Here is a 22,762-nt window from a genome sequence, read left to right on the forward strand (position 1 = left end):
TCTGCCCCATTGGGCTCTGTGATCCTGTGCAAGTCATTTGACCTCTCTGAGCTCTTCCCCAGCTATACAAGCAAGAGGTCAGACTGGGTGGCTTTAACTCAGCTTTTACATCCTTCTACTCTCTTGGGGGAATCGGTGAGGACTCAGGGTGAGACACTCTCAAACAGGCAAGGGTGCCAGGCTGGCGGGGCGAGGGGGGGGGCGTTGGAATCCAGAAAAGCTGGTTTTTACAATCTGTGCATGAAGTTGGCCTGCCTAGTCCCTTGCCCTTGCCCCTGACTCTCTGGAGCCAGCTGCTGACCCTGACCCATGCCCAGCCAGATCCCATCTGCTGCCAACTCTCAGAATCTACCCCTGCTACGTCCCCTGGTTGTTAGGCAGCTTCAGGCTGGCCCCACCCTGTCCACGTGGAATCACAGACAATCTCACGTTTGATCTGGAGAGCTCTCAGCAATGACCACAGCAAGGGCCTCAGCTCACAAATGAGGAAGACGAGCCCAGAGAGAGCGGGGACTTACAGAAGGCCACACAGCAGGTTAGCAGCGGGGCTGGCTAGGAACCATGGGTTCCTCCTTCTCATCCAGCGCTCTGCACACCACTCCACCCTTCTCCCCTCTTTGCCTGCTCAGTTCCTTCCTGCCTTCCTTCCCCCAGAGGCTGCAGGGCCATGCAGAAGGGCTAGGTAATGCGACTCTGCCATAGCCTGGGGCCCAGGGCGCAGTGCCTCTGCCTCGAGCTGCTCCTAGGCCAGGCTGAAGTGGCCCAGGTCCTGTCCTGGGCACGGAGGAGGAGAGGGGACCTGCCACTTAGCACACATGTGGGCGAGCACAAGGGGTGACTATGGCCTTTTGGCCTCCTAGGGTCTTGATCCCTCAGGCTGGAGCCGGGAAGGGAATGTCCTGGAAATTGAGGTGGGGGTGGGCCAGGCGTGGAACCAACATTCAAACCACTGCACACAAAGAAACAAGGAAAGAGGAAGAAGAGAGGGTTCGGGAGGCTCCATCGAGATCCCATTGCCCCTTCGGGGCAACTGGTGGAAAGATGGAGGAGGGGTGAGTCTGAGTCTCCTATGTCTCTGTCATGCCCTTCTAGGCTGAGGGGACAGCTCTAGAGCTTATTGTGGCCCTGAAGGGGGTGGGGCCAGGCCTGTTGCATGGGGGACAGGAGCACTGAGATAGCAGGCCCTTCCCGCCCCCCCCCCCTCAACCCGGTGGGATGTGCTGTTGAGATCAGTGGAATCAGACATGGCTGATGGGCCAGGGTGGGTGGGGGTAAGAGACAGCTCTAGTCTAATGCCAAGAGAGCCGACAGAGCTGTGGGCACTGTTACCACCCTCCACCAGGTCCTGGACTCACCCCAGGCTTGACCTGTTGGCTTGAGCTGCTTGTCCCCGTCCAAGTGGGGTTAGGGGACAGCCATAGCAGGGCAGGGCATTCTGGAGGTGTAGGTATAGGTGGGGGAAACAGGAGGCACGGCCAGGAGCAGGGCAGGAGGGGGGGCAGTGTGTGGGTAGGCTGAGGAGGGAATGTGTGCCCCCAAAATAAGGTCCCCAAAATGGCAGGCAAGGGAGGGACCCTGGATGAGGTGGCCCCTCATGCCTTGGCCCTCCCCTTGCAGACATCAAAGTTAGCCTTTTTTGCACCCCCAAAGGCCTCCACCAGCTTGTCTTCCCAGGGAAGGACGTTGCCCAGCAGTGGCCCGGTACAGTTGGCAATGCCCAGGACCTGGGCAGGTGTCAGGGCGTGGTCCCACAGGTTAAACTGGGCGATGTCACCCACGAAGGCCTGAGTGGCGTCAAACCGGCCACCCAGGGCATCCTGGGCCAAGAGAGAAGCAGAGAAAGGAGAGAGACATGGAGTGAGGCAGGGGGAAAGACAGACAGGCTGACTCAATCAGGGCCTAGGTCCTGCTGAAGCCCCGTCCCCAAAGTTCTAGCCCCGTCCCCAAGTTCCATCCCTGTCCCCAAGGTTCCAGCCCCTTGGGCAGGTCTCTAGTCTCTCTGGGTCTCAGTTTGCCCACCTGCAGAATGGCTGGGTCAGACTGAGTGATCACTGCTGTGCTCTTAGGGTCCCTCTACCTAACCCCTCCTTCTCAGGGGCCCTGGGTGAGTGAGATATCTACTTAGGCCTCATGCCCCCATACCACCCTGAGCCTTACCTGCTCCTGACCCAGGATAAGGATTCCATGTGGCTTGATGGGGTGCCAGGCAGCCAGGTTCTCACCGGAGCCCTGCAGCTCCCCATCCTGGTAGGCAGACCACAGGCCGTCCCTCGTAGTCCAGGAGATGCAGATGTGGTGCCAGCCATTGTCCTTCAGGCTCAGAGGCAGCTGGGCCACCTGGACATAGGTCCCGCGACCCCAGGTCAGAGGTGCCACAGTCCCAAGGCTGGACCAGTGAGGAGGCGGGGGGACCAGGAGACCCGTGTTCTTCTCTCCAGGGACTGACCCAAGGCTTGACCCTCCCACTCCTCCCAGCCCAGCATCTTTCGGATCGCTTTTTCTTCTTTCCCCACAACTTAACCAGGCAGCTTCTCTCAGGTCACAAGGGACTCTTCGGTACTGGTTTTCAGGTGTTTCCAGCTAGTTTATTCACCCTCTTACAGGGTGCGGGGCGGGAGCCACATCTCACCATCTCTGAACACCTCACACAGTGCCTGGCACGCAGCTGGGCTCACACTGGCAGTGGCGGAATGAGCCTTGGACTCTGAGGCTGGGCACTGGCACCCAGCCCTGGCTCTCCCCACCAACCTCCCGTGGGACCTTGGGGAGGCTGCTCTTTCCTCCCTGGGCCTCAGTTCTTCATCTGTGAAGTAAGGAGGTCAGGCAAAGGGTGGCAAATGTGTGGCCACCTCTGGCTCCTCCACCCAAGGCAGACATGGCTAATCAATTACGAACCTAGGCTCAGCCTCGGGATCTTTCCTACCACAGGGCTCTGGGAAAGCCGCTGGTGATTGATTCAAATTGGCCCGTGAGATGAAAGGTACTTGCTGCCTGTGGATTTGGGACTCCCGAGGGGCTCTTTCATCACCTAGTTCTGAGATCACACTTGAATACAACACCATCTGAGGCCTGCTTGGGGCCAGGCCTTGTTCTGGACACTGGGGATATGGATCCGGTCCCAGCTATAAATGAGTCTGAGTCTGCACGGGAGGGAAGAGCTTCAGGGCAACATTACAAGACAAAATACCGGGGGCCGTTTGGGAGGTACAGAGGCTGCGAAGGCCCATAGGAAGAGGCAGGTGTGGGAACAGCAGACACGGCATTCAAACACATCTGGAAGGACAATGCATCTGACCATCCCAGCAAGTTGGGGGCACAGTAGCATCAAAGGCTAAGAGGCTGGAATCAAAGGAGAACGGAGTAATCCCTGAAGTTGACCCTCAAAAGGACTCTTGAAGTTCCTGGAATAGCGCTGTTCACTGCCCTGTCCAGGGTGCTGAATCCTTTCCGCAGAGACCTGAGTGCTGAGCTTGCGCAGGGCCAAGGATGGCAGCCAGGGGGTGTATGAAGGGGACATGGCAGCAGGATCTAGATGTTGTCCAGCTACCCTAGGCTTCTTAAGACCTACTGGGCTACAAGAGAAACTCCTGTCCCCTGGGCCCATCTCCTTCTTCTTCATCCTCCTCCCGGACACCCATGAAAGACACCTCCTGCTGAGCTGGGTTCTGATGGGTGACAACCACTCCTAGCAGATCTATGTGGCTGTGGGCTGGTCACGAGTGGGTGTGGTAGGTGGTGCCTACATTTCCAGGGGGGTCTTAAAAGACCACCATGGCTGCAAATCCCAAAGCAATATGGCAGGCGAAGGAGGATATTTGAGGGGAATGAGGGTGATAAGACACTCCCTCTTCTGCTCAATCACCGTGCCCCTGCCACACCACTCCCCCATGTCCTTGTCCTGCCCTGCAGATAGGCGCAGGGAGGGCTGTGGGGCTGGGGGTCCAGGCATGGGGAAGATGGGTGGCCCTAGGATAGAACGGTGGAGGGGTTCACGGGGGGTTTCTGCAGCCCAAAACCGTGAATCATATCAGCACCCCTTCACCAGCTGTGTGGGCCTGTGTGCATTCTTTGCCCTCTCTGAGCCTCAGCTTCTCCATGTGCAAAATGGTAATGATAAGGGTGCCTACCTCCCAGTGCTGTTGGGAGGGTCAAGGGTGATAACGTGAGTAAAGTGCTTATGAGCACTGGGCCTGGAATAATAACAATAGCTCACGTGGCTCAAAGCTTGTTAAATGTTAGGCTTGCTCACACCCCTTTACATGTATGTAAGCCACTCATTTCTCACCACAACCCCACGGTAGAGACTACTGCCAGTCCTCCTTGGCGGATGAGGAAACTGAGGCACGGGGCGTGTAAGTGACCAGTCTAATGTCACACAGAGGGTAAGCAGCAGAACCAGAATTCACATCCAGCATTCAGGCCTGACCATGGCCCATTCTACTCTCCCTATGAGGAGGGCGGCAGAGGGGGAGCCGCAGAGGAGGACGGGGGCAAGGAGTCCACCAGCGCTCCCTCCCCAAGTAGGTCCTTGGGCCTCATTGGCTTCTCTCTTTGCCCATGAGAGAGACAGCGCCCTGGGACAGATATCTGTAGCCATGTTCCTACAGCTGGGTCACTGGGGAAGCCCCACAGGTCTCCTCTGTAAATGGACATGCCATCACTTACAGCTCTCGGATCCAGGCCTCTCTGCAGCCAGCCCCAGGTCTGGCTTGTCTTTGTACTCCTAGAACCCAGCCTAGCACACAGTAGGCATTTCATATGTGCTGAAGCTGCTGAGCAGGAGAACTCAAAGGGCCCGCAGGCTTGGGACCCAGCACAGTGCAGGTGCTCCTGGAAGGGTCACCCGGCCCCCCACTTTCCTCCCATTCTTCCCAGCCTCCACTCACCTTGTCGTTGATCAGCAGTTCCATGGGGTCGTGGCCCGCCTCCAGCAGCACAATCTCATTGGCCTGCCCGGGCACGGAGTAGGAGAAGGGTGTGCCCTGGCCATTGCCACCCGACCTGGACCGCAGCCACATGCAGACGGTGAAGGCGTAGAGCTCAGGCAGCGCCTTCCGCACGCGGGCGTACATGTAGTTGTTGCGGATGGGGATGCTGATCTTGAAGGCATCTGGGGGGCTGTAGGCTGAGGACCCTGAGGGGAGTGGGCGAGGTGGTCATGGTGGGGATCAGTGGCCACTGATGGGGATGGGCAGCGCGGACTGTAGAATGAGGGCTACTAGTCCCTGAACATCTGCCATGTACCAGGTGCATTTTCAGCCTTTTCTACCCTGCCATTGTGTTGACGGGTGTGGTTAAAGTCCAAGGGCTCTGGACCTGAGACGTCCTGAGTTCAAATCCGGGCTCCACACTTCCCAGCCACATGACCTTCCACAATTCAACTTCACCTCTCTCGGCCCTAGTTTGCTCAGTAAAATGGCATAAATAAGAATTCTTCCCTCTCAGGCTTGTGTGAGGGTTGAGTGGGACAAACTATGTAAAGGGCCTGGCCCAGAGTAAATGCTCGACAAATGTTAACTATTCCAATGATCATTGTTTGGGGTTCTTTGCCTATTGTTTACTTTTTTAAATATTTATTTTAGAGAGAGAGAGAGAGGGAGTGAGCATGAGCAGGGGAGGAGCAGAGAGAGAGAGGGAGACAGAGAATCCAAAGCAGGCTCTGTGCCGTCAGCACAGAGCCCAATGCGAGGCTTGAACTCACAGACTGTGAGATCGGGACTTGAGCCAAAGTTGGACGCTTAACCAACTGAGCCACACAGGTGCCCCTCTTTGCCTGTTTATTTAACAACCGCTCTACAGTGCCTTCTGCATGGCAGGCACTGTCCTAAGAGCCTTTACATACATGACCTCCTTCATTCTTATGACAACCCTATGAGATGGACACTGTTGTAATCCTCAGTTTACAGATGAGGCAACCTTGGCACAGAGGGGTTAGGTAATCTCAAGGCTACACAGCTAGTAAGTGGCAAAGCTGGGATCTGAACAGGATCAATCTGGGATTCCTTGATATCCAGGGCAGCACAGAGTTTCAGGGATTCTATGCCTTAAGTATTAGAGGGCTTTCTGCAGGGGCAGACTGGGGAGTCACCATCTCTATGGGCAGGGGGTGACACCCACCACACCCACCTCTGGGATAGGAGTTCCCCTCCTCCAGCTGGTTGTTGAGGGCTGGGGTTAGGGGGTTAGGGCTGGGAATGGTGGACCCAGGTTCCCAGGTTCGGTTGGGGCTTGGGGTGAAGGCTGATGTGATGATGCATCATGGTAAGAGAGGAAGGGGCTCGTTGACGGTCCCTTGAAGCCTGTTTCATAGATGAGGAAGTCGAGTCCCAAGAAGGGACTTGCCCACAGGCATACAGACATCCAGCCTAGTTGCCTCCCTCTTCTCTGCCCGACAGCCGCTGGAGGGGGCATTTCCCCCAATCCCTTAGAAGATGCAGTATAGGGGGGCCAGTGGCAGGACTGAGGAGGGATGAGTTTGTCTTTCTTGTCTCTGTGCTCCAGCCGGAAACCCACCAGGCTAAGCCTTGCCTTCAGCTGTGCCCCTGCTATGGCCCCTCCACTCCACAACTGACTCTACCTCTGCCTGCAAGGACTAGCTTGAGGCTCACCTCCTTCAGCCTCTTGGATTTCCTTCTCTGAAACTTCTGTCCCCATCTAAGCCAGTCCCAGACAATTACTCAGGATTCCCCCTAACTTGTCTGTAAGCCTCTTCCAGGATGCTCCTCCCAAGGTTTCAAAGATGAGAGTTCCCTGAGACCTCCTGAGTCCTAAATCCCCGTATTTCAGATGAGGAAAACGAGGCCTGCGGAAAGGAAGCAAAATTCAAAAGTCTCAGCGCAAGCCAGTGACAGCTGTGGAGCCCGGAGCCAGGTCCCCTTGATGCTCATACCCGTGGACTACCCATTACCCTGACCCCTGGAAGCGCCAGGCCCAGGTGTTTAACAAGTGACAAAATCTGGACTCACTGAAGGTGCTGTTTTGTGGGGTGGTTAAATGCATGGACTTTGGCACGAGACCCACTTTGAGGTTCAGATCCACCATTCACTGGCTGTGTGACGTTGGACAAGTCACTTGACCTCTCTGAGCCTCGGTTTCCTTTTCTGTGAAACGGGGATAATAACACACCATCCCTGTGTGGTTTGTGAACGTTAACCCAGCTGACGTGTCACGTACTTAGCCCACTCCCAGAACGGAAGTGCCAGAAAACGCTAACCGTTAAAAATAATAATCATGACGACACTCCCCAATTATTCTCACCCTCTTGGGTTCTGCAGCCTCCTCCCCCGCCATCCCATCTAGCTTCGGCCTCTGGAGAGCATAAAAACGTTTTCGAGTGAATCTGCCACTTTGAGGACCCATCTGAGAACCAAGGCCTCGCCTGCTATGCCCTCTGCGGGGCCCAGGACCCACCGTGCTCCAGTTCGGCTACGCGGTCCTGTAGCGCATCCAGCTCCTTCTCCACTTCCTGCCGCTGCCGGTGGCTGCTGTGACTCAAAGCCACGCGCTCCTTCTCCAGGGTCAGCACCTTGGCCAGCAGCTGGCCCTCCAGTTCATCCATCTTGGAGTGCAGGGCGGTGGGCACCGCGGGCGCAGGGGCTGGGGCGGCTGAGAAGTTCACACGGGCCGGGAGCTCCTGCTGCTTACGGGGCAGGAAAACAAGGGGGGCATGTGAGGTCACTTGCAGGGAGGAAGGAAAGAGACGCGGGGCTCAGAGATGCCTACCACCCACCCCTGGTGATTGACCCCAGGTGAGCCTCAGCGTCTCCATATGCAAAGTGATGGTGAGCTGACCTCAAGAACATGTCAGCCTATGGTGGGGTCGGGGGCCGGCAGTGGAGAGCTCTGAAAGCTCCCCTGGGTGGGTCTGATGTTGCCATCGGGGCTGAGAGCCCCTGCTGAGTCCTTCTTAACTGAAAGACCGGACACTGATGGGTCTTTAAAGGAATGGACAGTCTTCACTCATTCACTCGGCAAGCTTCTCTAAGACGGTGAGAGGCTTTGCGTGGGCACTGGGCAGATAGATGCAGGGGCACAAACCAGGGGCTTCTGGAATAGAGCTGCAATGGTGCGCCCATTCCTGACTAGCATGTGGTTCAAGTCACAGGCTCTGGAGTCGGACAACCCGGGGCCCAAATCCAGCTCAAGAACCAATCTGCTGTGTGACCCTAGGCAAATGCCTCCACCTCTCTGAACCCCTGTTTCCTCACATGCAATCTATTTAGAAGGGTTGGGGGATGATTGGGCAGTTAACGCCAATGAACAGAGCCTGGTTATTGCAGTTACTGTCTAGGGCAGAGTGTTCTAAGCTGGTCTCTGACACCCTCATCCTGCCTGGGGTGAGGACGAAGTGTTTAGAGTCCCCCTCTTCCTGTCTTAAGACCCCAGTGAGCAGGAGAATTGGGACAGGAGCCAGCGGGGGAGGGGGGCGGCTCTCCTCCCCCTCTCCTGCTGGAGGAAGCCCCTTCTGGGGTGGAAGAAGGCAGGCAAGGCCACACGTCCAGACTCTGGGAGGGGGTAGTCTCTGGCAGGCACCGGGAGCATCAGTAGAAAATTAATAATTCAGCGAGCTTCTAGGAGCCAAATTAGACCTTCTCTGTCCCCTTGGCTTCCTCCACATCCCCAGAGGCCCAGGCAGTTCCCGCTCAGTCAGCCCCGGGCCTTGTCCGCAGGCTTAGCCCCAGACCCCAGCTCACTGAGTTCTCACGAATCTGTAAGTGAGCGAGTAAATGGTGAGCGCCTACCGCGGGCAGGGCACGGGGTGCTGGAGAGACAGCCGAGGGTCGAATGGACAACCAAGGTGCCCCGTGTGCCTCGCAGGGACGGCCCCTCGGCTTAGGGCAAGCACCCCTCCCTGGCCCCCACTGGCCCAGCCCACTTGCTGGGTGAGACTGGGTGGATCCCTTCGCCTCTCTGAGCCTTGTTTTCTGGCCATGTGATGAGGGGGTAAATGTGTCCCCCGCCTCAAAGTGCTGGGGGTGGGGGAGGGCGGTGCCTGAGAGAAGCTGCCAGGACCTTACGCTGAGGAGCTGGGGGAGGGGGACTGATGCGTGGTTCTGTCACTCCACCTTGAGAATGGGAGCAGGTGGGCTAACTTCTCTGGGGTCATTTTCCCTCATTTATAAAATAAGGACTTGGAATGCCCAGCTTGCAGAGCTGTGGTCAGGATTAAATGACGGTGGGCAGGAGAAGGGCCCAGACCAAGCCACCTTTATCCCCCACCACGTCCCACATAAGAGGGCACAGCCATCCATCCGTCCGTCCTCTGTGTAGTCGCTTGCTTGGCCGGCCGGGCTGGGCTGGGCTGCAGGCCGAGGGAGGTGGGCGGGCGGCGGATGAGCAGCTCCAGCGCACCTGACCCCACCCGTTACACTAACCTCCCATGTCCTATCTGGAGGGCTCCTGCTGACTCCCTGGGTGCCTACGAATCCTGACTCTGGGTGACTAAAAACAAAGCCTCAGTTTCCCCTTCTGTAACATGGGGACAACCAGCCCCAGGACAGATGTAAGAATGGCAGAGTGAAGTAACAGGTCCTCCTGGACTATAAGAGCAGAACGCAAACTGTGAGCCTTGGATATATCGGCCAACGAAGAGCTCACTACCTCCAGAAGCTTCCCTGGACCCTGACAGCTCATGGAGTGACAGGGCCAGCCACCCGCTGCATTTGAGGTAGGCTGAACTTCCAGGAAACGTTGGGCTGAGGCGTGCAGGGCATAGAGAGCATTGCGTCTCAATGGCGGGGGCGGGGGGGGGGGGGGGGGGCTCTGGCTGGGTGTTCTGGGCTCCGGCACCCTCTGTCCTCAGTTTCCCTCTTTCCACAGTGCCAAGCTTGGCACGAAGGGCACACATCTGAGTGAGACCGCGTGCCAGGCCCATCCTTGGCACTGCACGCGTATTTACTCCTCGGTCCTCACAGCCGCCCTTTTTGGTTGGTACTCTTCCTGCCCCCATTTCACCGACGGGGGAACTGAGGCAGAGGTCCTTCTGGATTTTCTACAGCAGCGGGGCCGGGCAAAGCCGATACCTCTGGCGCTCTCTAGCAAAGCGTCCTCCTCCCGCGGAGGGAGAAGGGGCCTGGCAGGAGGGAACAGGACGTCTACTGCTATTTACACAGACGCTGCGGTGAGCGGGCGTGCAAGCTGTTCTTTTGTCGGAGCCACCAGCTCTGCCGCCGGCAGGAAGGCCAGGGAGGAGGTGGGCTCTCCAGATCGTGTGCGGCCCCCTCCCCACCCCGGTGTCTGAATCAGAAGAACACGACTCCCCCCCACTTTCCCCATCTGCTGCGGGCGCAGGCTGTGCCGCGTGGGCTCCCGGCTGATGCCAATCGGGCCCCTGGCCCAAGGTGGGGGGGAGGGATGATGATGCCATCACCCCCCACTCAGGGCCCGAAGAGGCAGGAAAAGGGGGGCTCCGAGCCCACAGGCTGTTGCACTGGGAGTCTGCGTGGGATTCGGTGTAAGCACACAGGCCCTGAGCCAGCGCCGGGGTCCCGGTCCAGCTCAGCGCTAACGGGCTGGGCTCATTAGCGCTCGGCAGGGAGGAGGCGGGCAGAGGAGTTGTCCTCGCCGCCGTCACTGCTGTCACTACCGCGTGCCAGGTCCCGCACCAGGGAAGCACCGCGCGAACACTTCACAGCCCTCTCGGCGATCTGGGGAGGTGAGGAGGCCCACTCTACAGATGGAGGAACTGAGACAGCGAGGTGCAAGAACCCCAGCCCAGGCCCTTCTGATTCCAGAAGCTGTTCCCGTTCTTCCCTCGCAGTGTGGGTCTCGGGCTGCCAAGTGGGCACGAAGCCGGCCGCCCTGCCTGCCAGGGGGGGCAGCGGAAGTGGTTCTAGTGGTCACGAAAAGGCTGGGAGGGTCTGGAAGGCTATGTGAGACCGTGGGGCAGGGCGGGGAGGGCGGCAGCCTCACAGAGGGGGCCCGGATGGGAGGGACCTGCCCAGGCCGGGTGGCTCTGAGGCTGGGAGGATGCAGGGAAGACCCCAGCCGCCTTGTCCCCACATGGGGTCTGTTCCTTTCCTGTGGGGAGCAGAGGGAAGGTGCTGGACCTCAGTGCACAGCTCACCCCCCACCCCCCTGCCCCCCGGACAACGCAGGGCCCGGCTCCAGGGGCAGCCGGGCGGGTGGAAAAGAACCAGCTTCACTCGCCTCCCCACCTGACCACCCCCAAGTCTCGTGTGACTCTGCTGGGCTCAGCTCGGTTCCACCAGCCCGGTGACCTTATGTACAGCTGCTGTGCCTCAGTTTTCCCAGCCGAAAGGGTACAGCAATAATACCTCCTAGCATATTAGTGATAATTGAGTTACATAATGCCCTTAGGGTAGAGCTGGCCTACGAAGGGCTCTGCAAGTGTGGATGATATTATTATTACTACTTGATTATCTCTTGAAGGGACCCACCCTGCTCCAACTCCGACCATAAATCTGTTTGTTTAACCATTACAGTGAGAGAAGAAGCAAGTCTCAGAAAACAGCTACATACCGTTTATACAAAGTTGCAAAGATTCCAACCCAACCATGGATTCGTAAAAGCAGGAAGAAACACAGGGGCCAGACGGATACAAGTTTGGGACAGAGGTGACCCTCTCTCAGGGGTGGGCGGTCTGGGGCTGGGAGTTGGGAGGCTCTCAGGGGCGTGAGCTGGCTGTAAACGTTTTGGTTCTTCTTGAGCCTGGATCCCTACCTGGACGGTGTTCTTTATACCTCGGTGTATGTCTCAGATACTCTGCATTGATTTTCTTTCAAACAAAAACAAAAACAAAAGAAAGCAGGAAAGGGGCGCCTGGGTGGCTCGGTCGGTTAAATGCCCAACTCTTGGTTTCAGTTCAGGTCATGATCTCACAGTTCGTGGGTTTGAGCCCCACGTCGGGCTCCACGCTGATGGTGTGGGGCCTACTTGGGATTCTCTCTCTCCCCCTCTCTCTCTGCGCCTCCCCTGCTCGCTCGCTCGCTCTCTCTCAAGATAAAAAAAAACAAAACAGGCAAAAGTCCAAAAGCAGTCTTTGAGCGTAGAATCTAACCCTGAATCTTAATGGTAGCCTTACTTGGCTCCTCTGTCCCTCTCTAGTCCGGGCCACCGTCACCTCAGCTCCTACACTGGCCCTTCTCCACACCGCAGCCGGGGGCAGCTGCCTAACTGCAAATCCAACCATGTTGCCGAAAATCCTTCAATAGCTCCCTTCCCCCACTGATAAAGTCCCAGCCCCTCTACGCTCAGCCCTCACTCCCCACCCCTGCAGGCTACACTTCATTCCCACCTAAAGTCACCAACGGCCCCCAGCTCCTTTCTCACCCCAGGGCCTCCGTACATTCTGTTCCTTCTGCTAAGAACACACTTCCTGTTCCCACCCCACCTCCCCCCGCCAAAGCCTGCTCACCCTCCAGATGGCAGCTTTCCCCACACCTGATCTAAGATGCTCCAAAGGGAGAAGAAAGAGGGCTTCTGTGGAGAGACTGAGGGTCTCGATTCACTCAGTCCCTCCCTCACTCATTCGTCCACCCATCCACATACGCTGTGGCGACTCGGTGTCACGAGCACAGGCACGACTCACATCAGACAGGCCAGCGTCATTCCCAGGCTCCCCGCTTACTAGATCTGTGGCCCTGGACAAGCTGCCCAACTCCTTTCCTCAACTCTAAAATGGAGATAATGGGGCGCCTGGGTGGCTCCGTTGGTTAAGCGTCCAGCTTCGGCTCAGGTCATGAGCTCGCGGTTCGTGAGTTCAACCCCCGCCCCGGGCTCTGTGCTGACAGCTTGGAGCCTGGAGCCCGCTTCGGATTCTGTGTCTCCCCGTCTCTCTGCCCCTCCCCCGCTCACGGTCTGTCTTTCTCTCTCAAAAATGAACTTTAAAAAAGTGAAAAAAATAAAATAAAATGGGATAATAATAGTCTCTACCTTCTGGAATATAAGTAACGACAAAATGAAAGAACGTATGTGAAGACTGGCACACGACGAGTGACTGATAAATGGTTATAACCATTATTATTATTTGCTGCTACTGAGGGGCAGGAGAGCACGGTGAGTAGTGACTGTGCGGGGCGGGCGGGGGGGGGGGGCTGGAGCCAGCTGTCAAGAGGGAAATCCGCACTGTGTGACCTGGGCAAGGTCAACGCCTCTGAGCCTCCGTGTCCTCACCTGAGAAATGGGAGCAGTTAAAAGTCCCATGGTGCTTATGGGGACTCAGTTGGAAGGCCCCTAGAAAAGGCTGGCACAGAGGGTGCCCTATGCCCTGCTGCCTCTTCCTGAGTGACAGGTGCAATGGCTCCAGAGGTGGACGAGGCCTGCACCGGGCATGGGCCGTGCTCCCAGCTGGGGTGGGGGTGGGGGGGAGGCAGACTGGGGGGTGTGACAGCACAAGAGCCCTCATGGAGGCACGGGCTCTGCGGGGCGGCAGGGGTCAAGGTGAGTCAGGGCAGGCCTCTCCCAGCAGGCCCTGTGTCTCCAACGTACCCAGCGGTGAAGGGGCAGGAAATAGAGGCCGGACTGGTCTTCGGTCCTGGGCTCTGAGGCCTCAGAGTTAAGTGATAGGTCACCCCCAACCCCAGGCTCCCTTGCCTCTCCCTTCAAGTGCTCCCTGTCCAGGGCTGCATTGCCACAGAATTCCCTCTCGGGCCCTGCTTGTCCATATACTTCTGGGCCCGGGGCCAAACATCTACAGCAAAGACTGGGGATCCCCCTTCCCCCCTTCCAGCCCATTTTAATAGAAAATCCTGGCTGTGAGCTCAGCTCAGCTTCTGCCGTGCTGTGTGGCCTTCAGTCACTCAGGCTCTCTGGGCCTCAGCTTCCCCTGGAGTCAAATGAGGGGCATGTGGGGGCACATAAGTGTTTCCACCCCGGGCTGGCTGTCTCAGCCCCTGCCGCTAGAGTTCTATGGGGGGGGACTGTGTGCCCGAGATTGTCCTCGGGGAACCCCACCACACTGTCACCTGGTGAGGAGCGCCAGCCCCTGCCTGACCTTTTTCCGCCTCCCATAGGCAAGGACTCCACAAAATGGCCAATAAACAGAAGAAAAGGTGCTCAACATCGTGAGTCATCAGAGATAACACAAATTAAAACCACAGTAAGTTCACTGCACGCCCACCAGAACGGGGAGGGTTTTAAAAATAACCACACCAAGGCTGGCAAGCTTCACACACAGGTGGGCATGTAAACGCTTACTGCCACTTCGGCAAAGTGTTTGGCATCACCTCCTAAACGCTACGTAAATGTCTCTCCCGGGACCCAGACACCCACTCCTGGGGATGTATCCAGGAGAAATGAGGGCTTGTCACCACCAAAAGATGTCACAAGAATGTTCATGGCAGCCTTATTTGTAACACCCGGATGTCCATCCACAGGGGAAGGGTAAGTAAATGTAGGCGTGTCTATGCACCAAAACACTACACGGCATGAAAAAAATCACAAGCCACCGTCACCTGCCCCACGATCAAATGTCAGCCATCGCGTACAACAGAAACACCAGACATAAAGGGATGCGGCAGTTTGGGGAAGTAGGGACTCCAGGGGTCCCAGAGGAGCCTTCAGGGACACTGGAAATGTCCTGCTCTCGATCTGAGCGGTGCTCTCGTCCATACGTAAGTGTGCACTGAGCTGCACATTTAAGATTTGTGTGTTTTGTAAGTGAGAGACGTGAGCTCTTACGTATCTCGAATAGAAGATATACTTCAAAAGAAAAAAAAAATCCCCCAGGTTAGGTGCTGCCTTCTGTTCACGTAGCGCCTGCCAAGCTTGGAACAGCAGGAAGGGCCTCCTCCCCCGGGGGAAGGCTTGCCAGGGACGGGAGGCCACCAGGGCACCGTACGACGGGGCAAGCTGGCTCCTCGGAGCGCCGTGCGCACCCCTTACATCTGACAGATGGAGAATCTGAGGATCAGAGAGAAGAAGGAATTTTCTGAGGTCACAGCAAACAGGTGGCAGAACCGGGGTTTTTAACACCTGGTGTCTTGCTAGACAAAGGCGTGGCACAGGCAGGAGTAGGGGTTAAGGGCTGTGCAGTGGGGCTGTATCACCTAGAGATGGGGGAGGCCAGCCACAGGGAGAGGCGCCATCTGGGGCTGCAGGCGGCTGGTGGGCACCGAGGATCCATATCCTCAAACAGAAGGCCAAGGGGCAGAACCCCTCTTGCTGTAGCGTGCCAGCCCCCTTCACGGCCAAAAGAGGTAGGGTCAGGGAACCAGCCCTCATAGAGCAGAAGCTGCCAGAATGGGCAGCAACGTAAAAAAAAAAAAAAAAAAAAAAAAAAGCAACAGCAACAGACTTTAGAAAAGGCACCGATAGATTCTCTAAGGCGCTGCGTTTCTCTGCAGATTTCCCTCAGAAACTGGAGGCCTGGGAGTGGGTGGGTGGGGGCTCGGTGAGGGCCGCACACACATGTAACCCCCCTCAACTCTCCCCCCCCTCCCCCGCCACCGCCAATCCCTAAGCAGGAGGCATCCGTCCAAGAACTCCCAACGTAGAGCCCAAAGGGCCGGGCCCAGATCCAGCCTCCCCCCCTTCCACCCACTTTACAGATTAGAAAACTGAAAAAAAAACAGAGAGGGAAGTAAAGAGCTTAGAGTCACAAGCAAAAAGAACTCCACTTTATGCCACCAGCCGCACTACCTGGGAGAACATTTCGAGCTGAAAGGCGTTTCGCGAACATCTGGCCCGCTGTTATCATTTCACGGAGCGGAAGCCGAAGCCGGCGCGTGGCGGTGGGGTGGGGGTGGGGGTGGGGGTGGGGGTGGGGCAGGGGTGGGGCCGGTTGTCAGGTTCTGGTTCTTCCACGTCCTTATCTGTAAGAGGGGAGCGTGTACAGCCCATTTCACAGGCCCCAAGACTGAATGAGCTAATCAGTGTTACTTAATACTGTTATTTATTTGCTAATAATTTGCAAATAATTTGCAAATAATTATTATTTGCTAATAATAAATTTGCTAATTTATTATTAGCAAAACTTCCACGTGAGCCTTCTGCCGGTCCTGCCGGCCAGCAGGACAAGCCTTTGGGGACTGGCCCTCATCACTCTGGCTCTGGGGGCTCTGGCACAGAAACCGTCCGGGGCACCGTCTAGCAAGAGGCCCTGCCCCCCACCGGCCTTTCCCACTCTTCCTGAAGGTAGATAAGGTCTGACCTCTCCAGATGGGTCTAGAGAAAATGATGCCGACCAAGGGCTGTGGAACCAGACACTGACAGGCTCCCCTGCTGTGCGACCTTGGGCCAATTGCTTAACCACTCTGAACGTTGGTTTCCTCATCCGTACAAGGGGGATGAAATGGTTACCTCCCTTATGGAGATTTGATGAGGATTAAATGAGATAATGCCCAGTGCCTGACACACAGTAAGTGCTCAGCAAGCATGAGCTATAATTGTTATCAAGGCCAGGGTCCCCTGTGACCATTGTCAGGGTGTTCCTTACCCCCATCTTTCCACCCCAACATGGAGGCAGGCGACCAGCTTGCTAGGCCGGGTTAAGGATGTGGTTTAGTCAAACAAAGAACTGCTGATGGAATCAATCTGAAAGCTTCATTTTCCACATACATTAAATTAATGCAAAAAAAAAAAAAAAAGGAACCCTGGAACATGTATGCGTGGCTGGTTGCCATGTAAATGGTTCAACCCTTTTGGAAAGTGGTTCTTGGCCACAGCCATAAAAAATCAATATCCTCTGACCCTGTAATACCTCTCCTGGGAATTCAGCCTAAAGAAATACTTCAACCGACTTCACAAGAAAAAAACCAAAAAACTATCTGCATGAAATTGATCCTGCAATGAGCATCTAGAAGAAACATAATTAGGAACAACCTACATCTCCAGCAAAGGAGAAGAGATGGTCAGAGCAGTGATGGATGGTAGAGCCAGAGATAGATTCCAGCATATCATGGCCATCATTAAAACGGTAATTACCAGCAACTGGTAATTCTGGAACAATGTCTACATCTGGATAAAGGACCAGCAGGGGCTGAAAAAAATGGATGAAATGGTGGAATTAAATGCGATTTTTCCCCCCAAAACACATTTTGACTTTTTTTCCATCAACAGCCACGACCATAACAACAAAAACAAAAACACAGGCAAGAAGATAAATAATTTCTCCTAGGCTCACAAACATGGTTCTCACTTGAGGCCTCGAGGAGAGGCTGGGCCAGTGTGACCTTCCCTCCCCTTTGGTAGAGGGCTGGTGGGGTGAGGGAGGGGGTGATACAGAGACGTGCCAGGTGGGGATGGGCAGGGATATGCAGAGGGCTGCGGGAGCAGGAATGGGGGTAGGAAAAGGTCAGTGTGCGATCAGGGAGGGCCTCTGGGAGGAGGTGTCCTCAGAGCAGACTCTTGGCTGATGAGTATGGCTACTCTGGGGGTAATCTGGGCAGAGGCAAGAAGGAAATGGGAGACGGGCCAGCTCTGTAATGAGAGCCTGGGAGCAGGCTGAGGGGTTTGCACCATGAGGAAGCCCCGTGATGGGCTTAAGGACGATCCTTGGGGCTTAAGGAAGATGGATGGAGGGGTGTGCCTGGAGTGGGAGACAACTGAGGAGGCTGCTGCAAGAGAGGTGAGGTCGACTGGAAGGAGGGCAGGGCAGGAACTAACCATGGCTTATCAGAGCACACCTGAAAAGCAGGTCGGCGGAGGACCCGAGTCCAGGTTGGGGCACCATGAGGGCAGGGGGCCAGTGTGACGTCCAGAGGGAGGTGCTCAGGAAGCGGTTGGATCTACCGGTCTGGAGCTCCGGAAAGAAACCTGGGCTGGACGAAGTTGGCTGGGGCACCACAGTGGACTGGGCGTTGGGAGCCTCCGGGTGTGGCTGAGTTCACCCAGGGAAAGTGAGAAGAGAGCCAGGAGGGGTGCGACCGATAAAGGAGGAGGACCCCGAAATGGGACACAGAAGCAGAGAGGGAGGAAGAGCAGGTAAGAGGTGTCTAGAAGCCAAGGGCCCGGAGATCTTTAGGAGGGAATGATCACTGGGGTCAGATGTTGGAGAGGCGTTCATCAAGGTAAGGACAGAATCGTTCCCATTCAATTGATCGTCTTGGGTGACGGCCTCAGAGCACGTGCAGCGAGCTGTAAGGGGAAGAGGTGAGTGGCGAGAAAACAGACCCTGAGAATCTGGGGGCAAGCTTTTGAGGATACCGGATGAAGAGAGGGGAGGAAGACGACAGTAGCTAAAGAGAGCACGCGGTTCTGCTGAGCTCAGGAGTCTGACCCCACAACTGTCAGGGTCCAGACCCCAGTCCCTCCCAAAGACCCCAGGGAGATTGGCTCTGGGGCTGCCAGGCCCAGAAGGCAGATCTGGTGGGCAAGCAGACCCCCGCCTTCCTGCCTCCAAGTCCACTGCGCTCAGAAAGCAGGAGGGGCGTGTGTAGGGAAGCCAGGGCTCTCCCAACCCGGCAGGCTGGTCTGGTGACAAATCCCAGGCGCCAGGATCCCCACCCCCCCAACCTCAGCAGGCTAACTGGAGGGGAGCCCACCCTGCCAAATGCACAGGTGCTGGGGGAACAGGTCCAGGGCAAGCCCAGCCCTGCCAGCCCCAGACGTGGGAGGAACCACGGTGCCATCTGGGTGTGGAGGCAGGGGCTGGGGCAGGCAAGAGGAAGTTTATTGAAAACCGAATCTTTTTTTTTTCTTTTTTTGACATTAATAAACTCTTTCCTAAAAGGGGGGGGGGTTTGTTCCCATTTTGATCTTTGGCTACTTGAAAAATTAGCAATATGATTGCTTAATGATAAAAATAGCCATCACTCAAGTTCATGGAGCACATCTCTGCCCGACGCCGTTCTGGGCCGTTCACAAAGATGAACTCACTTCATCTTCCTAACGCCCCGACGAGGCAGGTGACATTACTGTCCCCATTGCACAGGTGGGGAAACTGAGGCTCCCCTTCACAGTTGTGCTTCAGTGTTTCTCTGATTATCTCCCTGCTCTTGGCTCTCGCATCCTAGAAATGCCCCAGAGGTGACGTAGGAACAGGGGGTGTTGGCCCGGCACACAAGCCTCCTGGGCTCTCCTCCTTCCTCTGTCACTCACCTTAGGAGGGCCCTGAGCCCCAAGTGTCTCACCAGTGAGATGACAGGGCTGGCTGTGATGGCCTGGCTGCCATGTGACAACCCCCCCCCCCGACCCCCACCAGAGGCGGGTGCTGACACCTGCACAGACTCCCTGGAGGGCCACTGGGCCACGGCAATGGCCAGCCTTCCACACAGGCATCATTTAGTGCCGCTGGGCCGGAGGTTGATCTGCGAGAGCCATGAGGAGGGGGGGAGTCCCTACCTTCCCTTCCTTCCAGCCTCTCCTCCTTCTGCCTTCCCTTCCTTCCAGCCTCCCCTCCTTCTGCCTTCCCTTCCTTCCAGCCTCTCCTCCCTCTGCCTTCGCCAGGTGCACCCGGTTGGGGGAAAATACTAAAGGAGCCTTTGGCCTCTTTCTCCCCATCTCTTTCCACAGACTCAGTTTTGTTGCTAACCCCCTTCCCTGCCATCTGGAAATCACGGATGGCTGGGGGGTGGTCAGTGCCTTGCAGCTGTCTGTCCTTCCTAGTCTGCCCAGCTCTGGCTCCAGGGGGCCCCAAATGGGTTTTCACAGGGAGGTGGGGGGGGGGTGGGGTCTGGAGACTTCAAATGAGAAAACCCTGGTGGCGGAATCACACCACAGCCCAGAGCCGACTTCCTTTGTTACATCCCTTGTGTCTGACCTGAGCCAGGGACCGTTGAAAGGGGTGTGTGGAGAAGGAGCCCGCGGGAGAGCCTTTTCTCTGGTCAGTCCCCACCCCAGAGCTGCTGGCTGCCGGGCGGTAGAGGCTAGGCCAGCGCTATCTAAGTTCCTGCGGTTGGGCCCGCGGTCTGAGCCCGGGGCGGCGGCGGGGGGGGGGGGGGGGGGTAAGGGGATGGGAAGCACTGAGGGGCAGCCGGATTTGGCTTGTGGGACACTCCCTTCCCTGCTCTTCGGCAGGACAGCAGGTTCCCCAGTCCCCTGGACAGCGCTTCCTATCTCCTGACCACAGGAAGTCAGTGGGACCATAGGAAGTCAGCTTCCTATCTCCTGACCACAGGAGCACGGATGGTGTCCTGGTTGGGGTCCCGCGTTGGGGTGGGGGGTGGGGGTCTGGAAGAAAGAAATGAAACGGGCATCTAAGGAGGCCCTAGGACGGGCCAAGCAGTTTCATATACCTACATTTTACTAAATCCTCACTACAAGCGGGCACTCACGCCCATTTCGCAGAAGCCCAAACCGAGGCTTACGGCAGAGGGTGCCTGGAGGAAAAGGGGAGCGGAACGAGCCTTTCCCGCGCGCCCCCTGAGCCTCGGTCACGGCGTCGGCCACGGCCGGCCTCCCCGGGGCGCCCGCGAGCGGCCCCTCCCACCCCCGCCGTCCCGCCCCCGACGGCGCGCGCGGCGCTCACCTCGATGCGGTCCAGGCGGTCCCGGAGGGCTCGCACGGCGTCCTCCAGCTCGAGGATGAGGGCCGGCGAGTCCCAGGGCCCGTCGGCCATGGCGTCGCGGCGGGGCCCGGCGTCCTGGAGGCCGCGCGGCAGGCCGCTCTCGCAGCGGCCCAGCTTGCCGGTGAGCTCGCGGATGGTGTCCTGGTCGGCGCGGATGCGCGCCTCCTGCTGCAGCGCCGTCTGGCGCAGCTGCTCGGCGGTGCTCTGCAGCAGCAGCAGCTCCTCGCGCTCGCCGGCCGCCGCGTCGCCCTGCTCGGTCCCCGACGGGCAGGCGGCCGCCAGCGGCGTGCACAGGAAGCGGCTGAAGAGGGGCGCGGGCGGCAGCGGGTGCGCGCTGGCCGCCGGCGCCCCGGGCAGCGCGGGGGGCCCGGCCGAGCCGCCCGCGCCGTGCAGCGCGCTCAGGCTGCGCTGCGGGCCCGGGGACGCGGCGGCGGCGGCGGCGGCGGCGGCGTTGGCCGAGGCGGCCGAGGCGGCCGAGGCGTTGTCGGCGCCGCCGGGCAGCGCCCGCGCCGGGCTGGCCGCCAGGGGCACGCTGGCGATGATGCAGATGACGGCACCGAGGAACGCCAGCATGCCCGCGGCCAGCAGCACGGCCAGGAACTTCAGCGTGAGGCGGGCGGCGGGGGCGCCCGAGGCCCCCCGGCAGGCGCGGCGGCGGGGTCGGGGCGCGGGGCCCGGGCGCGCGGGGCCGAGCGGGAGCCGGAGCGGGAGCCGGAGCCGGAGCCGGAGCTGTTGCCGCGGCCGCTGCTGCCGCCGCTCTGAGCCCGGGCGGCGCGAGGAGGAGAAGGCGGCGGGCGGCGGGGAGGGGGAGCGGGCGCGGCGGCCCCGCCCCGCCGGCTCCCCCGGGGCCCGGCCGTGGCCCAGCCCCGCACCCGTTCCGTGCCGGGCGCCGAGGCCGGGGCGCCGGCGAGAGCTTTAGCCCGGCCGCCCGCCCGCCAGGCGCTGGGGGGGGGGGGGGGCGACGCGATGGCCGCGCGGCGGGACGCCCTGGGGACCCCCCCCCCACCCCCCGCCCCGCTCCGGTGCTCCGGCCCCCTCCCCGAACCCGTGATGCCGACAGCTACCTCGCGGGGAGCTTTTCTTCCTGCCGGGCCCAGTGCCGAGCGAGCTACAAGCTCGGGCACAATTAAGCCTCACGGTGGACGTGCTCCCCGTGGAAATGAGGGGACCGAGGCCCACTGGGGTCAGGTCGCCGTCCAAGGTCACACAGCTAGGATGCGCTGGAACAGTGTTTGAGTTCAGGCGCTTCTGACCGGACTCAGGCTGGGTGACGGCGGTGGGGTGGGCTGGGGAGAAGAAAAGAGGTCAGTGTTGGGGACAGGGGACTGGAGATTTTGAGCCACCTTCTTCCTATACGGTGGCCACCTGCCTGTCACTTGCCACCTCCAAGCTAAAGAAGGAGTAGGGTTCACTCCCCTCCACTCCCACAAAACAAACAAACAAAACACGACAGGACACAACACACACACACACACACACACACACACACACACACACACAGTGGAAAAACAAAGAAACAAAAACTTCCTGTGATCTCAGAGGGTAGCCGAAGTTTCCTCTTCTGAATCCTCAGGGGTGCCAGAGAAGACCCCCTCTCCCCACTGCAGTCTATATTAGGAAGGCAAAACCCCGGTGAGCAGGTGGACCAGGCACTAGAAGGAACCAGAAGGAATGGGAGTGAGCTGTGGCGTGGGGGCGGTTGAGGAGACTTTTACTTTCTCCTATCAAAAATGTCTATAGATATATATTGTGTTGCAAATGAACTTTTGCAATTAAAAACTTCAAAGAAAATCATACCATTCTTCACAGTTCAGGTCCCCTCCAATTTTCCACAAGGCGTTTTCCGACCAGCGTGGCTTCCCAGGGCTGGAAGGGCATTCAGAAGGCTGTGGATGTTCATGGCTGCAGCCTAGGGTGGAGGAGAGGGGCTGCGGCTCCTGGGAGTCATGGGCCAAAGCCACACCCAGGTCAATCTTGAACCTAAGCCACGCCCAGGCCTGTCTCCCTTTCTAGCCTGCGTTCTTGACTTCAGGGGGAAAGGCACAAACTGGGGCTCTGAACCACCATGGCGACCGTGTGGTCTCTGCGTCGTGCTGGTGGTGGGGAGAGACCGGAACATTTCTCAGAAGGCCACAGCGCTGGGGACCCTCTTTGACCACTGGGATCCTGAGATCACATGCTCCACACACCCCGCCCCCAGCCCCAGGATGATGCCTGCTCTGCTCCCCGGATCTCTGGGAGTCAAGGATCACGAGCTGTAAAGTGGGAGCAGAGCAAAACACAAGCCCTGTACATGAACCCCCCAGAGCCTTATGTGCGTGGATGTGAGTTCGTACTCGTTGGAGCCGTGACCTG

At 58.0% G+C, this 22,762-nt stretch overlaps 1 protein-coding gene and 1 long non-coding RNA gene across 3 annotated transcripts; one reads left to right on the plus strand and one right to left on the minus strand.

The window, feature by feature from the left end:
• Positions 1 to 530: 530 nt before the first annotated feature.
• NPTXR (neuronal pentraxin receptor) lies at positions 531 to 22,307 on the minus strand. The gene is made up of 7 exons (XM_042993719.1): positions 22,256 to 22,307; positions 21,472 to 21,693; positions 20,369 to 21,165; positions 7,411 to 7,636; positions 4,887 to 5,134; positions 2,158 to 2,337; positions 531 to 1,817 (listed from the first exon to the last, which is right to left on the minus strand). The coding sequence occupies exons 1-7, from the start codon at positions 22,305 to 22,307 to the stop codon at positions 1,593 to 1,595; spliced, it is 1,950 nt and encodes a 649-aa protein (XP_042849653.1). The 3' UTR covers positions 531 to 1,592.
• LOC122240470 lies at positions 9,053 to 11,763 on the plus strand. 2 transcript variants are annotated; one of them, XR_006220253.1, is made up of 3 exons: positions 9,053 to 9,667; positions 9,998 to 10,192; positions 11,445 to 11,763. It is a non-coding gene; the product is annotated as an uncharacterized LOC122240470 (long non-coding RNA). The 2 variants fall into 2 exon arrangements; XR_006220254.1 differs by having other exon boundaries at positions 10,001 to 10,192.
• Positions 22,308 to 22,762: the final 455 nt, after the last annotated feature.

Source organism: Panthera tigris, chromosome B4 (genome assembly GCF_018350195.1).
Source record: "Panthera tigris isolate Pti1 chromosome B4, P.tigris_Pti1_mat1.1, whole genome shotgun sequence".
Classification (NCBI taxonomy): domain Eukaryota; kingdom Metazoa; phylum Chordata; class Mammalia; order Carnivora; family Felidae; genus Panthera; species Panthera tigris.

What these genes read in the sequence shown, in the direction of transcription:
- NPTXR (XM_042993719.1), bottom strand. Translation starts at nt 22,307, where the DNA reads ATGAACATCCACAGCCTTCTGAATGCCCTTCCAGCCCTGGGAAGCCAC. An exon ending in AGCCCTGGGAAGCCACGCTG is followed by an intron (nt 21,694 to 22,255) that starts GTCGGAAAACGC and finishes TCTTCTCCCCAG; the next exon opens with CCCACCCCACCGCCGTCACC. An exon ending in ACCGCCTGGACCGCATCGAG is followed by an intron (nt 7,637 to 20,368) that starts GTGAGCGCCGCG and finishes CCCCGTAAGCAG; the next exon opens with CAGGAGCTCCCGGCCCGTGT.